At 35.8% G+C, this 19,896-nt stretch overlaps 2 protein-coding genes across 3 annotated transcripts; one reads left to right on the top strand and one right to left on the bottom strand.

Moving 5' to 3' along the window:
• The first annotated feature begins 7,254 nt into the window (after positions 1–7,254).
• LOC131642582 (ATPase 8, plasma membrane-type) lies at positions 7,255–12,268 on the top strand. Its single transcript, XM_058912816.1, has 14 exons — positions 7,255–7,469; positions 7,563–7,781; positions 7,921–8,058; positions 8,144–8,458; positions 8,666–8,992; positions 9,058–9,177; positions 9,253–9,375; positions 9,487–9,591; positions 9,694–10,003; positions 10,196–10,710; positions 10,792–10,965; positions 11,069–11,251; positions 11,453–11,622; positions 11,800–12,268. Exons 1-14 carry the CDS (start codon positions 7,419–7,421, stop codon positions 11,894–11,896), a joined length of 2,847 nt encoding a protein of 948 aa, XP_058768799.1. The 5' UTR covers positions 7,255–7,418; the 3' UTR covers positions 11,897–12,268.
• Positions 12,269–12,521: 253 nt separating this feature from the next.
• Positions 12,522–17,020, bottom strand: LOC131642583 (uncharacterized). Of its 2 annotated transcripts, XM_058912818.1 has the most exons (9): positions 16,766–17,018; positions 16,637–16,694; positions 16,438–16,546; positions 16,218–16,344; positions 16,038–16,089; positions 15,802–15,948; positions 15,578–15,689; positions 13,235–13,361; positions 12,522–13,036 (listed from the first exon to the last, which is right to left on the bottom strand). In XM_058912818.1, exons 1-9 carry the CDS (start codon positions 17,011–17,013, stop codon positions 12,577–12,579), a joined length of 1,440 nt encoding a protein of 479 aa, XP_058768801.1. In that variant the 5' UTR covers positions 17,014–17,018; the 3' UTR covers positions 12,522–12,576. The 2 variants fall into 2 exon arrangements, with proteins under 2 accessions (XP_058768801.1, XP_058768800.1); XM_058912817.1 differs by having other exon boundaries at positions 16,218–16,546; positions 16,766–17,020.
• Positions 17,021–19,896: the final 2,876 nt, after the last annotated feature.

The raw sequence follows: 19,896 nt of genomic DNA, 5'->3' as shown, positions 1-19,896 counted from the left end.
CAATAGATGATTAAGTGAAAGAAAATACGTTAAAGAAAAAGAAAGGGAATTTTAATTGATAAAGAACACAATTCAATCCCCCCTTTCTTGTGTTTTTCTCCACCTTCAATTGGTATTAGAGCATGGCTCTGTATTGATCTCAAGATCAAACACTTTACCGTGTAGAGAGATCTAGAAGAAGAAGAACCACGCCGAGTTGAAATCAAAGTCAAACTCAAACACTCAGTATAATCAGAAGATGTTAAAGGAGTTTTATGGATAAACATCAATCCTCTCAAACAGCTCAAGACATCGGAAATAGGAATGTGTACTGAATTGTAATATTTGAAGACATTCAAGATCAAGGATTGTCAAACATAGCTGATCAATGCCAAGACAGTCAACTTCAACTCATCAGAATCTAATCTAAAGAAGAAGACATTGTGAGAACGAAGTTTCTAAAGCAGGGAATGGCAGAATATTTTCTTAAATGAAGACATTCAATCAGGAGATAAACAAACAAAGTTGACTCAAGTCAAATTGATCGAGTCCATTCAGTTAAGATCAAGATCAAGAAATGGAGACACTTCAAGATAAAGATCAGAAGTAGAGAAATACAGAACCCCTTCTTTAGAAGATTCTCAAGCTCAGACAAAAACAATAAGGAAGGCTTATAACCCAATACGGTCATATTTTTCTAAAACTCTCTCTTTTATCATTCTACAAACTTCAAAATGAGTTTATTGATTATGTACATAGATTTCTTCTGTATACTTAGTTTAATTACTACCTAATCTACTATCTGTCATCATCCATGCATGTGCTGCATCTCTGTTTCTAACATTAATTACTACATATTTATTAGTTGTCTCTAAAAATCTATCTCTTTGATCTTAGCATATCTACTCCTACATGCTCACAATTGTATCATCATAAATGGCTAACACCTCTTTATCATCTTACCAAAATGTCTGATATAAGTTGTTCTCATCAAATTTGTTTTGAAAAGAAAGTTAACTAGATATGTTGTTTTGCTAAAACACCTAAATATTATAGACAAGAATAATAATGATGAAGATCTCTTAAGTTTATCAGAAGTTCTGATCTCACATAATTTCTAGAAAACTAGGCATAAAAGGATTAGCTGTATTTTAAAAGGTGTTTAAAGTTTTCAGTATTTATGAGTTTTTAAAACCTTTGGCGATTAAATTCTAACCCTTGATGGTTCATACACGCAAAACCCTTGGATCCTGAACATGTGTTCAAATATTTTTCTAAACGGAGGAGTCGGCGTAGCTTTTAGTCCTATGTCCTAGGTATCTATTCCAAATCTCTTCGTACCACGCTACCTCCTCCCAACCGTCAGGATCATCAATTGCAAACAATTATTAGGTCTAACTAGGGGTTCCTTTTTCAAAATTTCCTCTACCATTATTTATACTTCCTAATATACTCTTTAGCCTTCATCTCTTCACCAGTTCTTCTCAATCCAATAAACTTCCTTCTCAAACCCATCTCCTACTCCTCTTCAACCGACTTCCTTCTTCAAAATGGATGTCCAACCTAGCCTCACCATTCTCAAAGAAAAATTCATAGGTTTGGCTGCAATTAATCAGCATTTGGCAGAACTTCTTGTAGCTCAAGGCTGCTACAAGTATGTTGTTCTTCTTCACGGACCCATCTTTACAAATCTAGTAAAGACCCTCTAGGTAAATGCATCCATCAGTGATGATCACCTCAGTATATATGCTAACATTCTTGGCATTCCTCTTATCATCACAGCAGAAGTCATTCCTGATTTAATCGGTTTTGAGCCAAATCCCTCTGCCCTAGACTTAGAAGAGTTGGATGGTTGGAATACCTCAAACTATCTGAATAGAGAGGTGACTCGGTTTTTTAACAATGCTGCGTTTCTGACTCCCTTCAGACAGTCTCTTTTTAGGTTTGTTTTGTCCAACATAACTCCTAGAGGAAACTTTCACCAAATCCTATCAAATAGAGATCACTTTCTCATTTATAAACTCGAAAATGGCCAACCACTGCATCTTCCAAAGATTATCTTCTTTCATATTAAAGAATCTCTCACTGCCTTTGGATGTGGCCATAGCTTTCAAATTCCTTACGGAAGAATTCTATCCGCTCTGTTTGTATCCGCTGAATTATTTCAGATTATCCGGAACGCAGAATGTGAGGACAATGATGACATTCTCCTGGAAGAAGAATTAGAACCATTCTATGCTTAAGATGTCTGTAGCTTTCTCATGTGTAGCTTTTAATTATTTGTGTTAATCTTTATTGAAAAAATGTGTTTTGATTAACTTTTTATTTATGCTTAACTTTTTTATGTTCTTTGCCAAAATGTTTGAACTCTAATAAACAAACATATAAAAGTGAAATTAAAAGATAAATTCTGAAAACATAACATGTTCTAATAAGATTTCTAAATACACTTTTAACCTATGTATCATGAGAATCTATTTCAGGGGGAGCAGAATTAATAGGACAATCTAGTTCAAGGGGAGAGTATATATCTCAGGGGGAGAAATTATTTCTAAGTCTGATCCTACCATCTTAAACGCTTTCTATGACAAAAAGGGGGAGAAAGAATAGTATATTTTTGATGAAAATTAAAGTTTCTTGATTGAACATGAAAAATGAGATGAAGTTTACTTGCTTAACTATTATTCTCTCATAAAATTGTTCCATCAAAATACATGGTTTTTATCATAATCAAAAAGGGGGAGATTGTTAGAACAAGATTGAGAATCTATGTTCAGAATCTAGTTTTGATGATAACAAACATATATTTTGTGAGTAACAATTTTATTACTAATGGTTTCATTTAGTGTGCAGATACTATGTTATAAATCTTATACAGGATTCATCAGAAAAAGAATACAACAAGTACATCAAAAACTGGCTCAGATATGAAAGAATACATGAAGAATCAAACAATCAGAAGATTAGCAAAGCTGAAACATCAATCATATGATGTTCTGATCAAGAGCATACCAAACTGTCAAAGACAGCAGATAAAGAAGCAAACAAGCAAAGATGGAAAACAAGCTTATTTAGAAAGAGCACACAACTATAAGAAGCTTTGGTTGAGACCAGAAGATCACGCATGTAGAAAGATCAAAAGTTCTGAAGAAACAAGGCATCGATATTCAAAACGCAAACGACAAAAGAGTCACTTGTGAACCAATAAAGAATCTACAGCTCAGCATACAAATTGAGTAAAATATAAAGAGCTTAGAATCTAAGGGAGATTCGTTAGAAACATCATCATATGCAAAACAGTTGCAGCATTTAAAAGGAACAACTCCCAAGGTTGAAAGAAGAAGCAACCCACATGCAACACATTGGAAAGACAAGCTTAACCAAAAGAAACACGCCATCCACTATAATCATCAAGTTAAATATAAGGTTCTTCCTATAACAACACTTGTCACAAAAGGCTCAATATAGACGAAGCATTAAAAGCAATATTCAAACAAATCTCAAACGACTAGATTCCAACAGTAACATACCAAGCTCTATAAATAGATCAAACTTCAGACTCGAAGGTATGTATTCTTGAATGCATCTGAGTATGCATCCAGAGTAAGCATCAGAATATGTATCTAGGATACATCTACAGAAAGCATAAAAAGAGAGATCCTGAGAAGAAATCAATAAAAGAAGCTGAGCATAAAAACAGATAAGTATCTTCATGAAACCATGCATCAGAAGTTCCACAAGAGGCAACACATAATTAGTATGTGATAATCCATTGTGTTATGATACACTAACCATATGTCTAATATAAGCAAAGAAGAAATCTCTAATCTCTGCTGTTAAGCAGTATCCTCAACTGGAGTTATTAGAAGTTCAGTAATACCTGGTCAGTTTATACATTGTTCATAGTGAATGACTTGAGAAACTGATTACACTGAGTTGTTGCTCGAAAAAGTGTTTCATGATTGCTTATGATCATTAAATGTGTTATCAGATGTAACAAGCTTTATGATCAGTAGTCAAGAAAAATATGAAGATCTACTCACGAGAAGCAATCAAGATGAGAGTTGATGCTCCATATCTGCTTAAGTAGATGAGAAGAAGACGGTCTTACAAGAAGGAATTAATTTCAAGAGTTGGAGCTTTAATCTCCTTACTCATATAAGAGAAGACCAAACCACAAGGAGAATTCAACGTAGAGTTGTTGCTCTAAATCTGCTTAAGAGGTGAAGATCAAATCAGAAGCAATCAACAATGGAGTTGTTGCTCTAAATCAGCTTTAGAAGATTTGAAGATGAAGATGATGACAAGAAGCATTCAACACAAGAGCGTTGTCTCTTAATATGCTTATCAGAAAATGAAGAAGATATCATCCGGAAGTTCAGGAATAGAAGACTACAAGACTATGTATTGTTCTTGTTATTAATTGTAAAACACAGATTTGTTGCTCATAGTGTGTTATATCTTAGGAAAATTCTGATAGAATGTTTAGGCTCTAGAAGTGACTACTAGTCAGTGAGTCGTAAACATACGTTTTGAGAATAGGAGACCGTTTGCTTGATTAAGAAGCATACCTATTATATCCAGAAGATTGATGAACGTTATATCCTGTTGGGATCCCTGAATGGTTCATTATCAGAAGGTAGTCACAGCAGTTGGTTGTGCAGGAGTTAGTCACCGCAGGTAACTGTGTATGTTACTAGTGTGATGAATGTTATATCCTGCTGGGGTCACTGAACGGTTCAGTCAACTAGGGGTTAGTCACTTGCGGGTAGCTTGTGCATGGTTCTTGAGTCAATGGACGTTATATCTCACGAAGATCACTGAACGGTTTGTTGTCCATATGGTTAGTCACAACAGTTTGTTGTGCATGATGGATAGTCACGGCGGAGGATCGTGCAGTTGTAATCATGATTTGGTTATAGTGGATTAAGACCTCTGTTGAGAGGAAAATCACTTGAAGAAGGTGGACTGGAGGTAGCCTTAGTTACAAGGTGAACCAGGATAAATATGGATGTGTCTTTTACTTTCTGCACGTGTCATTTTAACGTAGAACTTCCAAGATTTAATCTCCAGAACTGCACTGAGCAGTCAGAAGTTTTGATATCCTTTAGAAGTTAAAATGAACATCTTATTGGTTATGTAGTTCTACATCTTCATGCTTCTGCAACATTAAAACATAATCCAATAGATGATTAAGTGAAAGAAAAGACGTTAAAGAAAAAACAAAGAGAATTTTAATTGATAAAGAACACAATTCAATCCCCCCTTTCTTGTGTTTTTCTCCACCTTCAAATGATTGTATTTTCATTAAGTTTTAGAAAAGATTATGATATAAGTATATGAGCTTTTTGTGTAACAAATATGAATCCTTCAATGTTGAGTTTTTTTGAACAACATGTAACTTTTTCTATAAAAGTTTATCAAACTAAATTATTTATTGCAACTGTACATGTAAGAAACTCCCATGTGATTCGAAGACAATTACGGAATGAGCTTATCAATCTTGAACATATCAATATTGGCTCTCGGTGCATGATAGATGATTTCAATGCAGGTATTGATTCTCATGAGAAATTTAGTAGATGTCCTCCAAACAAACTTTTTAATGATGAGTTTCTTAGTTGGACAAATCAAAATGAACTTATGCATCTTGATACTGTTGGTAGATATTACACTTGGAACAAGGGGAGAAAAAGTGATGCTTACTCTTTTGTTAGGCTTGACATAGCTATTTGAAATCAGAATTGTCTAGATAATTGAAACATTGTCAATTGCTCCACTTTGATCAATAATTACTCAGATCATTACCATATTCTTCTCCATTTTGACAAAGGTAGGTTTAATTCAGCTAGATAATTCAAACTTCTGAAGTCTTGGACTCTAGATGATAGTTGTAGACAATTGATTATTGATGCTTAGAATACGGGTGTCGCTGGTTATCTTATGTTTATTTTACCCGCTAAGTTGATATCTCTTATAATTTAGTAAATGGAACAAAGAGACATTTGGAAAAAATATATATTAAAGCCACTCAAGCTACTAAAGAAGTTAGCAATGCACAAATAATTATTAATGATGCATGTTACAACAATGATATTGGTATATGTTAGGGACATATGTGATCACATCGGTGAATTAATTCTTTGAATAAGATTGGATCCTTCCTAATCTCGATTTAATCAATATAAATTAGATACCTAAGAAGTACAGAGTAGATACCTAAGCAGTACTTCTGCAGTAAGTGAGGCAAATAGAATCTACAACTACCATTATTATAAATAATAATAATAATAATAATAATAATAATAATAATAATAATAATAATAATAATAATAATAATAATAATGTATTCAATTAATATTATCAAAAAGCCTCCAAATGAAAATTATTATTAAAAAAAATATTTAAGACCTAGAGTATATATATATATATATATATATATATATATATATATATATATATATATATATATATATATATATATATATATATATATATATATATATATATATACACACACCTTAGCTATTAAAAGTGTTTCTATAAAAAAATATTTTTCTTATTTACATCATAAATTCTACGTCAATCACACTTACAATAATAATTTTATCTTCATAATAGAAATTAGGTAATTATTTTTTTTCTTTAAGTTTGTATTTATTATTTTGTATAATATTTTTTTAGTTATTTATATTGTATAAGGCCTTTGTGATTCATCATGGGAATGATAGAAATGAAGTGTAGAATGGAAGATTTTGAAGTTCTAATTCATATCTCTTTAAAGAATGTTTATATTGAAATTAAGATCAAGCCATTGACAACTTAATATAAAATTGATATATGAGACAACAACTATAATTACTTACATTTTTGTCTTTTCTATTGCAACCATAATAATTTATTTTATGTTTTTTTTAATTTATAAACATTTTAAATAAAAATAAATCCTTAAATTATTTTAAATCCTTTAAATTTTATTTTTGTATATTATTTTCCCTCTCTCTTCTCCTATTCACAAAAATAAAAACTACGTCAAATAAACAAGGAGATGTTGTTGAGTTATTTTCGTACGTGCATGCTTGCATGTCATATTAAAGACCCCACGAAATTCCGAGGAGTTTGGTAAACCACAAAAAGCCAAACAAAGTTTAACTAACAAAACAAAGGGCGAGGAACATGAAATAGCAAACACGTGGTATCAATGGTTACTCCAACAGCCTATAATACCAAGAAACCATAGTCTTTGGTTTCTATCATCCTTTTTTGTGTAGCAAATTTCATTGCTTCATCATCTCTATATATTCTTTTCTGTTTTTTCCTTATTCTCTCCATTTCTCTCTACCTGTTGTTTTATGGGTGGGTAGAGACGTGGAGAGATAGAAAAATCTTAATAAAAATTTATTAAATAAATAAATAAATTTAGCTTATTTTCTTTCATCATGACTTCAGATATTTCATTCGAGGATCTGAAGAACGAGAATGTTGACCTTGTAAGCAATATAAATAGTATTCTGGATTTTGTTTAATATATATCATTTGGTTTGTTTATAATGAATGATAACAAGTTGTTGTTGCATGTGTAGGAAAACATTCCAATTGATGAAGTTTTTCAGCAGCTAAAATGTACAAAAGAGGGTCTCTCGTCCGAGGAAGGAGAGAAGAGGCTCCAGATTTTCGGACCAAACAAACTAGAGGAGAAAACAGAAAGCAAACTCCTCAAGTTTTTAGGTTTCATGTGGAATCCATTATCATGGGTTATGGAGGCCGCTGCTATCATGGCCATTGTATTGGCCAATGGAGGGGTATGTATGTCTTTCATTATTTACAAATGTTTCGTATCGATACCTCTAAAAAAAATACGTGTGTATGTGTCTGTGTCCGACAGCAACACTTGTGATCATGTTTAATTTATTCTCGGATAATGACTTGTATGCATAACAGGGAAAGCCACCGGATTGGCAAGATTTCATTGGTATTGTGGTGTTGCTTGTCATTAACTCAACCATTAGTTTCATTGAGGAAAACAATGCGGGAAATGCTGCAGCTGCTTTGATGGCTGGTCTTGCCCCCAAAACCAAGGTAACATTTGCTTATCATGAGTTTCATTGACGAAAATAATGCCGGAAATGCTGCATCTCAAACTCACCCAATTTTAATTTTGTAGATCTTGAGAGATGGAAAATGGAGTGAGCAAGAAGCTGAAATTTTGGTACCAGGAGATATCATCAGTATCAAGTTGGGTGACATTGTCCCAGCCGATGCCCGTCTCTTGGAAGGAGATCCCTTAAAGATTGACCAGTCTGCCCTCACTGGCGAGTCTTTGCCGGTAACAAGGATGCCAGGGCAAGAGGTCTTCTCTGGCTCAACTTGCAAACAAGGTGAAATTGAGGGTATTGTCATTGCCACTGGTGTACACACCTTCTTTGGTAAAGCTGCACACCTTGTTGACAGCACCAACAATGTTGGTCACTTTCAAAAGGTACATACATATATGTGATGATATCTTTTAATGTGTGTCCGGTGTCAGACACGGACCAATTTATATGACATCGATACATATGATTACATTCAGTTAATCTATTTTCTCAAATTATTATGGATGTGTCAATGTCATGTCCGGTTTTTCGTGTCATATGATCCAAATTTAGACTAATCTATGAATACTAATTTGATTGCTTTGCATCAGGTGTTGACATCCATTGGTAACTTCTGTATCTGCTCAATTGGTGTGGGAATGATTATTGAGCTCCTTGTGATGTACCCAATCCAGAATAGAGCTTACAGAGATGGTATTGACAACTTGTTGGTGCTTCTCATTGGAGGTATCCCAATTGCCATGCCAACTGTCTTGTCTGTGACCATGGCTATTGGATCTCACCGCCTTTCTCAGCAAGGAGCTATCACCAAGAGAATGACAGCCATTGAAGAAATGGCAGGAATGGATGTTCTCTGCAGTGACAAAACTGGAACTCTCACTCTTAACAAGCTTTCCGTGGACAAGAACTTGATTGAGGTTTGTGACTCACATAAAAGATAACATCAACAAATATGAACTTACATAATTGTTTATCAATGCAGGTTTTCCCAGCTAACATGGACAAGGACAGTGTTGTCCTATATGCTGCAAGAGCTTCAAGAATTGAAAACCAGGATGCCATTGATGCATCAATTGTGAATATGTTGGGTGATCCCAAGGAGGTACTTGTTATTTATTATGATTTACATTCTTGTATGAAATATCATTGTAATTGGCTTATTACTATGACATGTTAGGCGAGAGCTGGAATTACCGAAGTGCATTTCTTGCCATTTAATCCTGTGGACAAGCGCACAGCTATTACCTTCATCGACCAAAGTGGTAACTGGCACAGAAGCAGCAAAGGTGCTCCTGAGCAAGTAAGCGAATGGATCAAATGTCCTGATTATAGCATTCAAATTATTCCTTGAAAAATAATAACATAACAGTGCATATCATAATATATTTAACTACTTATTTATATGTATCAGATTATTGAGCTCTGTGAACTTAAGGGAGAGACTTTGAAAAGGGCACACAAAACCATCGATGGGTATGCTGAGCGTGGGCTACGTTCCTTGGCTGTTGGTTTCCAGGTGAATAAAGAGTCTAAATATGACTGGCTGTGATTTTATTTCTAAGCATAATTAATAAATTTTCCAACAAATGCACATGATTACCTTTTTTTTTTTTTGCAGACTGTTTCAGAAAAGACCAAGGAGAGTGCAGGAGAACCATGGGTCTTCTTGGGTCTCCTACCCCTCTTTGACCCTCCAAGGCATGACAGTGCTGAGACAATTCGCCGCGCTCTTGACCTCGGTGTTAATGTTAAGATGATCACTGGTGACCAACTTGCCATTGGAATAGAAACCGGTCGCAGACTTGGAATGGGAACCAACATGTACCCTTCTTCCTCCCTTCTTGGCCAATGCAAGGATGCATCTATTGCAACAATTCCAATTGATGAGCTCATTGAGAAGGCTGATGGATTTGCTGGAGTTTTCCCTGGTAATGACATTAATTTAAGCCGATACCGAGCACTCTAACTCAGAAAATAAGTGAAGTTTTAAATTGCAGTCATTCACATTGCAAAAACATGAAAAAAATTATGTTGGGACCAAATTTATGGTCACGATCCACGAACCTTTTTTAAAAAACATGAAAATTGGCTAACAAAAACCTTTGACATGTGGCATGCAGAGCACAAGTACGAGATTGTCAAGAGGTTACAGGATAGGAAGCACATTTGTGGTATGACCGGAGATGGTGTAAATGACGCACCAGCATTGAAGAAGGCAGACATTGGTATTGCAGTCGCTGATGCAACTGATGCCGCAAGGAGTGCCTCAGACATTGTCTTGACAGAGCCAGGATTGAGTGTGATCGTGAGTGCTGTGTTGACAAGTAGGGCCATCTTCCAAAGGATGAAGAACTACACAATCTATGCAGTTTCCATCACAATCCGAATCGTTCTTGGGTTCTTGCTCATTGCTCTAATATGGCAGTTTGACTTTTCTCCTTTCATGGTTTTGATCATCGCCATTTTGAATGACGGGACCATCATGACCATCTCCAAGGACAGGGTGAAGCCATCTCCTGTTCCTGACTCATGGAAGCTTAAGGAAATCTTCGCCACCGGAGTCGTTCTTGGAACATATATGGCCATCATGAGTGCAGCTTTCTTCTTTATAGTTCATGACACCAATTTCTTCACAGTAAGTAGCTCATGAAAACCCAACACTAAAGGAAACAAGTTCCATAACAAAATGAAACCAATAAACATGTTGTCTTTTCAGGAAACTTTCGGTGTCCGCTCAATTGCAGACAGCGAGGAACATCTTAACTCAGCTCTCTACCTCCAAGTGAGTATCATTAGTCAGGCACTTATCTTTGTTACCAGGTCAAGGAGCTGGTCATTTGTCGAGCGTCCCGGTTTGATGCTTCTTGGAGCCTTCATTGCTGCACAATTGGTTAGTTAACATTTCTTTCCATCAAACACTGTTATTTTCTTAACCAAAATGTTTCCATCACACATTTGGTTTTAACTTTGGCATTCAAATGCTATCAACCTAGGTGGCAACTGTCATTGCTGTGTATGCACACTGGGACTTTGCTAGAATCAATGGAGTTGGATGGGAATGGGCTGGAGTTATCTGGATCTACAGCATCATTACGTACATTCCTCTCGACATCCTCAAGTTTCTTATCCGCATGGGACTCACGGGCAGTGCCTGGGACAACATGCTCCAAAACAAGGTCTAAAACAAATATCACCATTATATAAAGATTAAAGCTTTCTTTTTTATTCTATTTATGTGTCTGTGGCCTTTATATACGAAGATGGTATGCTGTGTGAAATAGCCGATGCGAGATTTCGTTATGATTTCTTGATACACTCTGGCGACAAATATCATTTTGCTATTTTATTCACAATATATTGTTGGTGTGATGATGCAGACTGCATTCACAACAAAGAAGGACTACGGGAAAGATGAGAGGGAGGCTCAGTGGGCAACGGCTCAGCGCACAATGCACGGCCTTCAATCCCATGAGGCCCCGAAGCACGGTCACCACCATGACCACTCTGAAATGGCTGAACAAGCTAAGAGACGTGCTGAGAATGCTAGGTGAGTATTGACAAGTTGGCTTCAAAATAATGCATCTATACCATAACCTGTTACAGAAACAACTCCAAAACTAACTAGCAATTTCTTTGGTGTTGGAAAGATGCTACTTAGATAGTTTCTGCAAACATTTTTACAAGAGCATGCGCTGATGTTTCGTCGTTTCATTGAATTTTGCAGGCTAAGAGAGCTACACACACTCAAGGGACACGTTGAATCAGTTGTCAAGTTGAAGGGTCTTGACGTTGAAACCATGCAACAACACTACACAGTCTAAAAAAATATTTAACAGTGGAAGAAAAGAGCCGATTCATATTTGTATAAACAACTGGCTAGCTTAGGCTGCTCATGAAGATGTGGTCGGATACCTCTGGCTTGAAATTAATTTATCCTCTTTTTTGTTGTCCAACATTTTTTGTTCTTCCGAAATTTGAGTAAAAATATGATAGATCTTATATACTCCCAATCCCATTTTTACAAGGATGTGATAATCACATTGACACTTAGCATAGGTTAATTAGGTTTTGTAATAACATAGATGGCTATTTGCAGAAGCAAAGGAAATGCTGTAAATAAAATCGAAAGGTTAGAAAACACTATGTTTAAGCTTTATAAAGCAATAAAATTTATATGCAGTTTTTACATGCTATTTTTGTTCATCACGATTCAATGTGTCGATTTGACTTAATAAAGTCACAATTTAGATGCCTGATCCTAGTTTATTTTAGAAAAATGTTTGTGGCTGCCCTTTTTTCATACACCTATGTGACACCTGATTAATCATGTGCAAAAGTATGGTTAATTCAATTGAACGGATAATTAGTTCAATTTACATGATAAATTTGGTTAATTCATATAGTTGAATTAACCATAATTTTAACAGAAAGGCGCCAAGAAAAATATATTTTTCAATATACTGCAAAACTATGATGTCCTCTGAGTAGTTACAGTTGAATGCTAAAATTTGGGGTTAATGTTTTTCCAAGAAGTCAACTCGGATGGAATTACTCCTTCATTACAGGAAAGCGCGGCATGCGCCATCAAATTACCTAGCCAGCCATGATATAACAATCCTCTTGAACCTAACCCTCCAAATAACCAATACTTACATCTATGATTTCTGCCTATCAAATCATTAATACAACCCAAAAGTGGAAGCGATCCTAGAGGAGTGAGTGGAGGCATTGCCCTCAGACCAGCTTTTGCTCCAGTGAAAACCCAATCCTTTATTCCAGGATATATAGTAGATGCTTTCGGCAAGAGCTCGTGAAGAGCGTTTGAAGCTTCGTCAATTGAAACATCTGGTGATGAATTTATAGATTTCCACTCCCAAGTTGAGCCCACTTTTAGACTCCGAGAGCTCTCAACAGCTATCCATGCATCTGATAATATGGAAGGTCCATGCTCAGGATAACACCTGGAAGACAAGGCTAGATAATTCTTAAATGGGATATTAACTTAAGAGCAATCAATATCAAGTTGTATTCAATAAAGATTCCTTCCGAGAAAACAATACTCTTGATGTAATACGGCCTAATAGTTGTTTCATGAGACGCCAATTGTACCAAACTAAAGACTTTTTCAGATTGAAAGCATGCTAAACATATAACTTTACCTCGTAATATCAGGTGGTTCCATGTTCAAAATTACACCCCTACATGTCCTTAAAGGAAGCCTCCCAGAAATCTCAGGAAGGGTGTTCGCTTTTGCACCCAGGCATATGATGACTGCGTCGTATTCCCCTGAGACATGAAACATATTTAATCAGTCTTGAGAATGTAGAGCTTGGATTAAATGTATGATCTGACTAAGAAAAAGTTATCGTAAAAAAGCTAAGAAAAAATATTTTAACTAATGTGCTTATAGAAACTGAATCAGAAAATGAATTTCTTTATTGACTGAACGTACAAATCTCTGCATGATTGAATCCTTTTCCTTTGTTAACAATATCATATCAACCAGCTCCATTAATAGCCCGTGTCTCCTTGCTAATTGCTCTGAGTGCTCTCTCCGCAAACAGGCCCAAGTGCGACAGTTTTATTGGTGGAAGCAGCCTACACAATACCACTTCTCTAAATTTGATTTTAACTTCCAGAGGTCCTTCAATTCCACTAACAAGGCAGCAACCACCTTGTTAGTAACACCCCGCACAGCAGTTCCGGTGAAGAAAGCTTTGTTACTATGTCAAGGACCTATAGCTCCATCCTTAGTAAATACCTACTTACCTTTCATGCTGGCTTCGTACAGATCGTCTATCCATGCAGCTACAGCTGTCTAGGAAATGATTCCTATCCATGCGGCTACCGCCCTCCACGAAATAATTCCTCTCGTCTTTACTCTCTATCTTCTCCTCTGTCAAGTCATGACTGCTTCTGTTTGAGGAAGCTCTTCCTTAACATAGCTACCATCAAGTTTGTTTCCTTGATTTCCCTTGAAACGATTTTGGTTTATTAGAATTGTGGTTGGGAGGGCTAACTCAACCTTACAAAACCAACTTGTAAGCTGAGTATTGTCCCCACTTTAACACACCCCTCACGCCCAATGTTAGGTGCTTGGCTTGGGGCTAAGCCCAACAAATGTGTCAAATAGAGAAATATATGTTATATTTGCTGATGTGGCTAGTTTGTTAGAGGGGAATGATAGTTATATAAAGGATAGGGATAGAAAGAAGGGGGGAGTTATTTTAGTTAGGAACCAAAAGGTTTTGGGCAGAGAGAATTGTTTCTTCTCTGAGGAGCTTAGCTCTGGAATTGCAGGGGTTAATCTTCTGTAATAGTTCCTATTTTCAATTATTCATACAATTTTTATTTCTCTTGAATTTGGGTTCCTATCACCCAACACTATTGGACTTAGGGTGTGGATATAAATGATAGGTGGCCTAATAGAGGAAACCAAATAGCATGTGGCCCAACAAATCTTTAACAAGGCTCGGATTGCATCTAGAATTGTGGTTGGGGCTAACTCATCTTTACAAAACCAGATTGTCTCCACTTTAACATGAGTGTTCCTTTGTTTCCCATAAAATAGTTTTTACTCTTTGCAAACTGTGTTCAATGTTCAATCATGCTTCTTTTCATTCCAATCAATTTCTAGTCAAAGCTGATGAATTTATCATGCTTCTTTTCATTCAATCAATTTCTAGTCAAAGGTGATGAATTTATCATTCTGGTTGATTCGCTCCAAGAAAACCACCAGAGGTGAGCTTCTCTATCCAATGCCATTATAGATTTGTTTTTCAGGTAGGCAAACATTAGTTGTTAGGTTAGTATTTTCTCCTTCAACTCCTTTTAACCTTAGCTCAAACCTATAGTGTTTTGGGCTTGCGAGCCGATGTCAGCACAGTTGTTGCGGCTGCTAATGCCGCTCCAAAGTGCTAACACGTCTGCTATTAGGGTTTCGGAGGGTAAATTCCCCACGCTCTTATTAAAAATCGTTCTCTTTTTTTTAAGCTCATAAATTTCAATCCCATGTCCCAACCAACTCTTTTAAAGGTGATGTTCTATTTTTCATCCTGTTATTTGCTTGCTTACAAACAATCGTTTTGTTCTCCATCTAACTTTTAGCTCTGTTTTGTTATATTCTTCTTCATTGATTAAGTTTTATTGCTCTATACTTTAGGTTCTTTCACTATTAAGTATGATGGTCTCTTTAATCTTGTGTATTTTTCAATTTTTTAGCATTTATGTTTACTTTGTACACAGATCGCAATCCGCTATACGTCTATAGCATTTTAGGGGGTCAGTGCTACGCAATACGATATGAGATTAACTACCCAATCCCCCCTACTCATTCGTCATAGTATTTAATTCGTCTTGCTCTTGCATAAAAATACCAAATTCAAATTGTTGCATCCACCTAATTTAGAGGGAAAACCAAAAGTAGTTATCATGTTTACACTCAGAGAACAACACGGTGAGTAAAAGAACGAAAACCTAAAAGAATTGCAAAGCATTATTACCTTCAAACTCAGAAAGTCCATAGACAGATTTTTTGTGTAAACTGAGTTGTTTCTCCCCAGAGCCCTGACAAGATGATTCTTTCACTAAATTCTCACATGCTCGAAAAAGTGCCTAATAGTATATTAGCAAAATGAATGAAAGTCAGCGGTAAGGTAACCTGAAAAAAGAAAAAGGAAAAGAAAGAACTCACACAGCAGAAAAATTAAGAACTAATCATGCAAACCTCGAGGTAGTGTTGAGGATTGATATTTAGCGCTTCAGGCATAAAAAAAGCTGTGTCAAATGGTAATAATACACCAGGTAAGAGACCTTGTGCCTCTTCATCATTAAGTGTTTCTACTCTGCAGCAAGGAAAACAAGTCTTGGCATTCTAAAAACAACATAACGGACCATTATCAGTACGAAACTCAAGTTTAATATAACCAATATTTCCACAATGTATCAAATCAGAGAGATTACATCATTCAACTTGGCCATGTTCTTCATATCCATTGCCGGTCGTAAGATACCCCTGAAGTCAGCTGATCATCAGCATTGTAAAGAAACTCTAAGATTCCATAGGAGGGCGGCAGAAACTAAAGTCAAACTAAGAAGGAAAACATTTTCAAAGATGAGACAGTGGAAAACAATCTAAAATACCTTTTATTAACCACAAAAGCTTTCATGTCTTCAATTGTGCAGTCTTTGGAAAGACTAGCTTCTTCGGCAATTCTCAAAAGCTTGATGCTTTCTTTCCAACACTGAGAACCCTCCCAGAGAGGCTTAACTAGATCATTCAGGACATTCCAAACAATGCGAAGAAAATAAACCATTACATCCATAGACAGTAGTTGAAGATGAAAAATGAGAAATGTTGTACCTTTTGGGGAATAAGGATGAAGAAGACCTCCAGAGATTCCAGAAGCACCACCCCCAATACCCACTTCATCAAATATATCAATTTTTAAGTTCAACTCCTTAGAACTTTGCTGCAAGGCCAAGGTTTATTCTCACCAACATTAGGGTTAGTTACACTGAATCATTTATATGAAAGAGAGAAAAAGTAGAGATGGGAGTACCTTGAACAAATGCCAAACCACAGAAAGGCCGACGAAACCAGCGCCGAGGACGGCGAACCTGGAATAGGAGTAGTAGTGAGTTTATAGAGGTTGGTTATTGATGAGATGAGTAAAGGAAGAAGAGATTACCTGAGAGAATGTTGTTGAGTTAGAAGAGAAGGATGTTGTTGAGCATAGACAGCGTTGTTGTGAGTTGTGGAAGATGATGAACGGCGAGGTAGAATCAGTGGGTTAGGGTACGAACATAAATTTGGAGACTTCATGTTCTGTTTGTCTCCCTCCCCCAACCCCCGGTAAGACTGTGCTGAAAAGAGGCAGACTTTACTAATGATGAAAAAATAATTGTGCATTTCTTGAAAAAATAAAATGTTTAACATTACACATATTTGCTTCTATTGTAATATCATAGGTCATGCCATACACCTTGTTTCGTTGCGGAGCTATAAATGATGATGATTACGAAAATTATTATGGAACAAAGCTTCTGATGTACTATGTTCACGTGACACTGTGATCGAATGTTGCGATCATGGTGCTTCTTGAACTAGAGGTATCGGTGCTTCTTAACGATGTAGTTGTCTTCAATACGATGGACCTAAGAAAAGTATCTGTATGGTTAGCACTTTAACGCCCAAGTCAATTTATGATTTAGGATCGAAGGTAGTAAAAGTGAAGATTAGAGATTGTGTACTTTATAACCTTATACGAAGGTATTTATATCTTGAATGTGGCGGAGTAGACTAGGTAATGAGTCTCATGCTATTGCGCTTCTAGATGATGCGGAGCATTGGTTCTCAAGTCGTTGGCTGGCACAGAATAATTGGTCCTAATACTCAACGAGCATGTTTAATGGTAGTGGAGTCTTTCAATAATAGTGGTCAGCCCCAAACAAGTGAGCCAAGACTAGCAAATAATTTTTAAGTTGGGATGACAAGTAGACTCAAGTCAACGGGTGAAAACCCGAGTTGATTGGGTTTGGGTTCGGGTGCCACCCGATATTTCGGGTTCGGGTTTAGGTAGTGTGAAACCCGCACCCGAAATCTCACCCGAACCCGATATATATATAATATTGTGGAAAGTTGTAGAAAAATGTATTTTGTGTATTTTCTTACGGGTTTGGGTGAAATAACCCGAAACCTAGCGGGTGTGGGCGTGGGTGTTGTTTTGCCACCCGAACAATATTTGGGTTTGGGTTCGGGTGCGGGTTTGGGTAGTGTGAAACCCGACCCGACCCGACTCGTTGTCATCCCTATTTTTAAGTTTAATATAAATTATACTCAAAACATAAAAACTACTGCAATGTTTGTAATATCTAAACGCCAATCCCCGGCAACGGCGCCATTTTGTTAAAAGGATAAGTATCTCCTTTATTGTTTCCACAGGGACTAGTGCGATACTACCGCCGTTCTTCAATTAAGTGTGTTTTGAGCTAAGTTTTGGAAAGAGTTTGGTGACATGAAATATGGATTGCATAAAAAGTAAACAAGGATAGCAAACTAGGGTTTAAAAACGATGTGAGAAAGTTGTGCCAAGATTAGTTTTCGCTAGCTTGCTTCATATATACTCGATTAATCATGCATATGAACTTATTAATGATTAATACAATCATGTATCCTATCGATTCCATTTATCTCTAAAGCAATATCGTGAATATTATCATATTAACTATTAGATGATCTCCCATGCCAACAATCAACATGATAATCTTAAAAGCTTGATACAAGTGATTATCAACTCATAAATCTATCTCTAGAGTATGTTTATTGATAGATGGATATCTTTTAGGTCAAGGTTTGAAACATATCTCTCAATAGTGATTCAAAACAATAAATAAAACATGAATAACAAGATATTCACCATATATTAATCATTAACCAAGTTCATACACAAAAGATTAAAAGAAATACATATTTACAAACTAACTACCTCTAATCTTGACACAAAAAGAGGTTTAGCTCTCCATAACCATGGAAGCTTCAACAACAAGGAACATGACAAGATTTGCTAGGATCAAACTCAAAAAAGATGAAGAAAGATGCTTGGAAAATCTTGAATTTCTTCTTGAACTTAGTTTTTCCTCTCACTTTTCTCGTCCTAGGTTGTTGTGAATGAAAGTAGTATGGAAAAGAATATAAGATCCACAAGCTATCTACCAAAGTGCCTAAAATTACAAGTGGTCAAAAAGTAGCTCCGCTAAGCGGAATACACAAAATATCTTAAAACTAAACAGAGTCTGCTTAGCGAGATTGGTCCGCTAAGCAAACACAACAATTTGGTTCGCCTCTGTTTTGCGTTGTACAAAACGCGCTTCAAGCTGGCTTGTTGAATTTCATTTCCTCCACTAAGAGGCATGTGTCCGCTAAGCGGACCTTCTGGCTTCTAACTTCTTCCTTTTTCTTCCAAGCCTCTTCTAAGAGCATTTCTACCACACTTTCCATTCCATTGTTTCCCATAGCTTAAAGACCTATAATAAAAGCAATTAAAAGTCAAAAAAAACTAAATATTTACAATCATACACACTTTTATTTATTTACCAAAGTATTGTACATAATTGAATCAAAACTTGGGAAAGAAGTTAAAGAATACCACAAAAAGTATGAACAAAATAGGTACAGATTGAATTCTAACAATATGTACAAAGTGTGGAAATCTCTTTATTGAATCAATCTTGGTAAAAAATATCGACTAATTGATTTCTCCGAATATTCTGAGCTGAAACATAAGATTCTTGTAGCAAATAAAAATGCCTGATTCACTTTCCAGATCAGCTCCTGCAGTTAGGATGTCATGCCAGAATGTCATGACTTCTTGTTTGACATGTTGAAGACTGAATGCTAGTTCATCTTGCATCTCTTTCAACGTGATTCTTGTAGCAAATAAAAATGCCTGATTCACTTTCCAGATCAGCTCCTGCAGTCAGGATGTCATGCCAGAATGTCATGACTTCTTATTTGACATGTTGAAGACTGAATGCTAGTTCATCTTGCATCTCTTTCAACGTGATCTTTCTCAGTATGTTTTAGAAAAATGCATGTCAACCATCAGAAAACCTTCAAATTTAAAATAACTAATTTGTCAATAAGTAAGTAAGTAAAAAAATTAACATTTAAAAATACTTGTTATTTATTGGTAATATAATTGTCGCATAATTGAAAAAACAATATACACTAATCATAGATGTCTAATGTTTTTTTATAAAAATAAAAATTTGTAGCATTTTTAGTGTAAATGCAAACATTTTATCTTACAAAAATACTAAC

The sequence above is a fragment of the Vicia villosa genome, unplaced genomic scaffold (genome assembly GCF_029867415.1).
Source record: "Vicia villosa cultivar HV-30 ecotype Madison, WI unplaced genomic scaffold, Vvil1.0 ctg.005349F_1_1, whole genome shotgun sequence".
In the NCBI taxonomy this organism is placed as follows: domain Eukaryota; kingdom Viridiplantae; phylum Streptophyta; class Magnoliopsida; order Fabales; family Fabaceae; genus Vicia; species Vicia villosa.
Note: the sequence above shows the minus strand (reverse complement) of the source record. Positions and strands in the feature narration are given on the sequence as shown.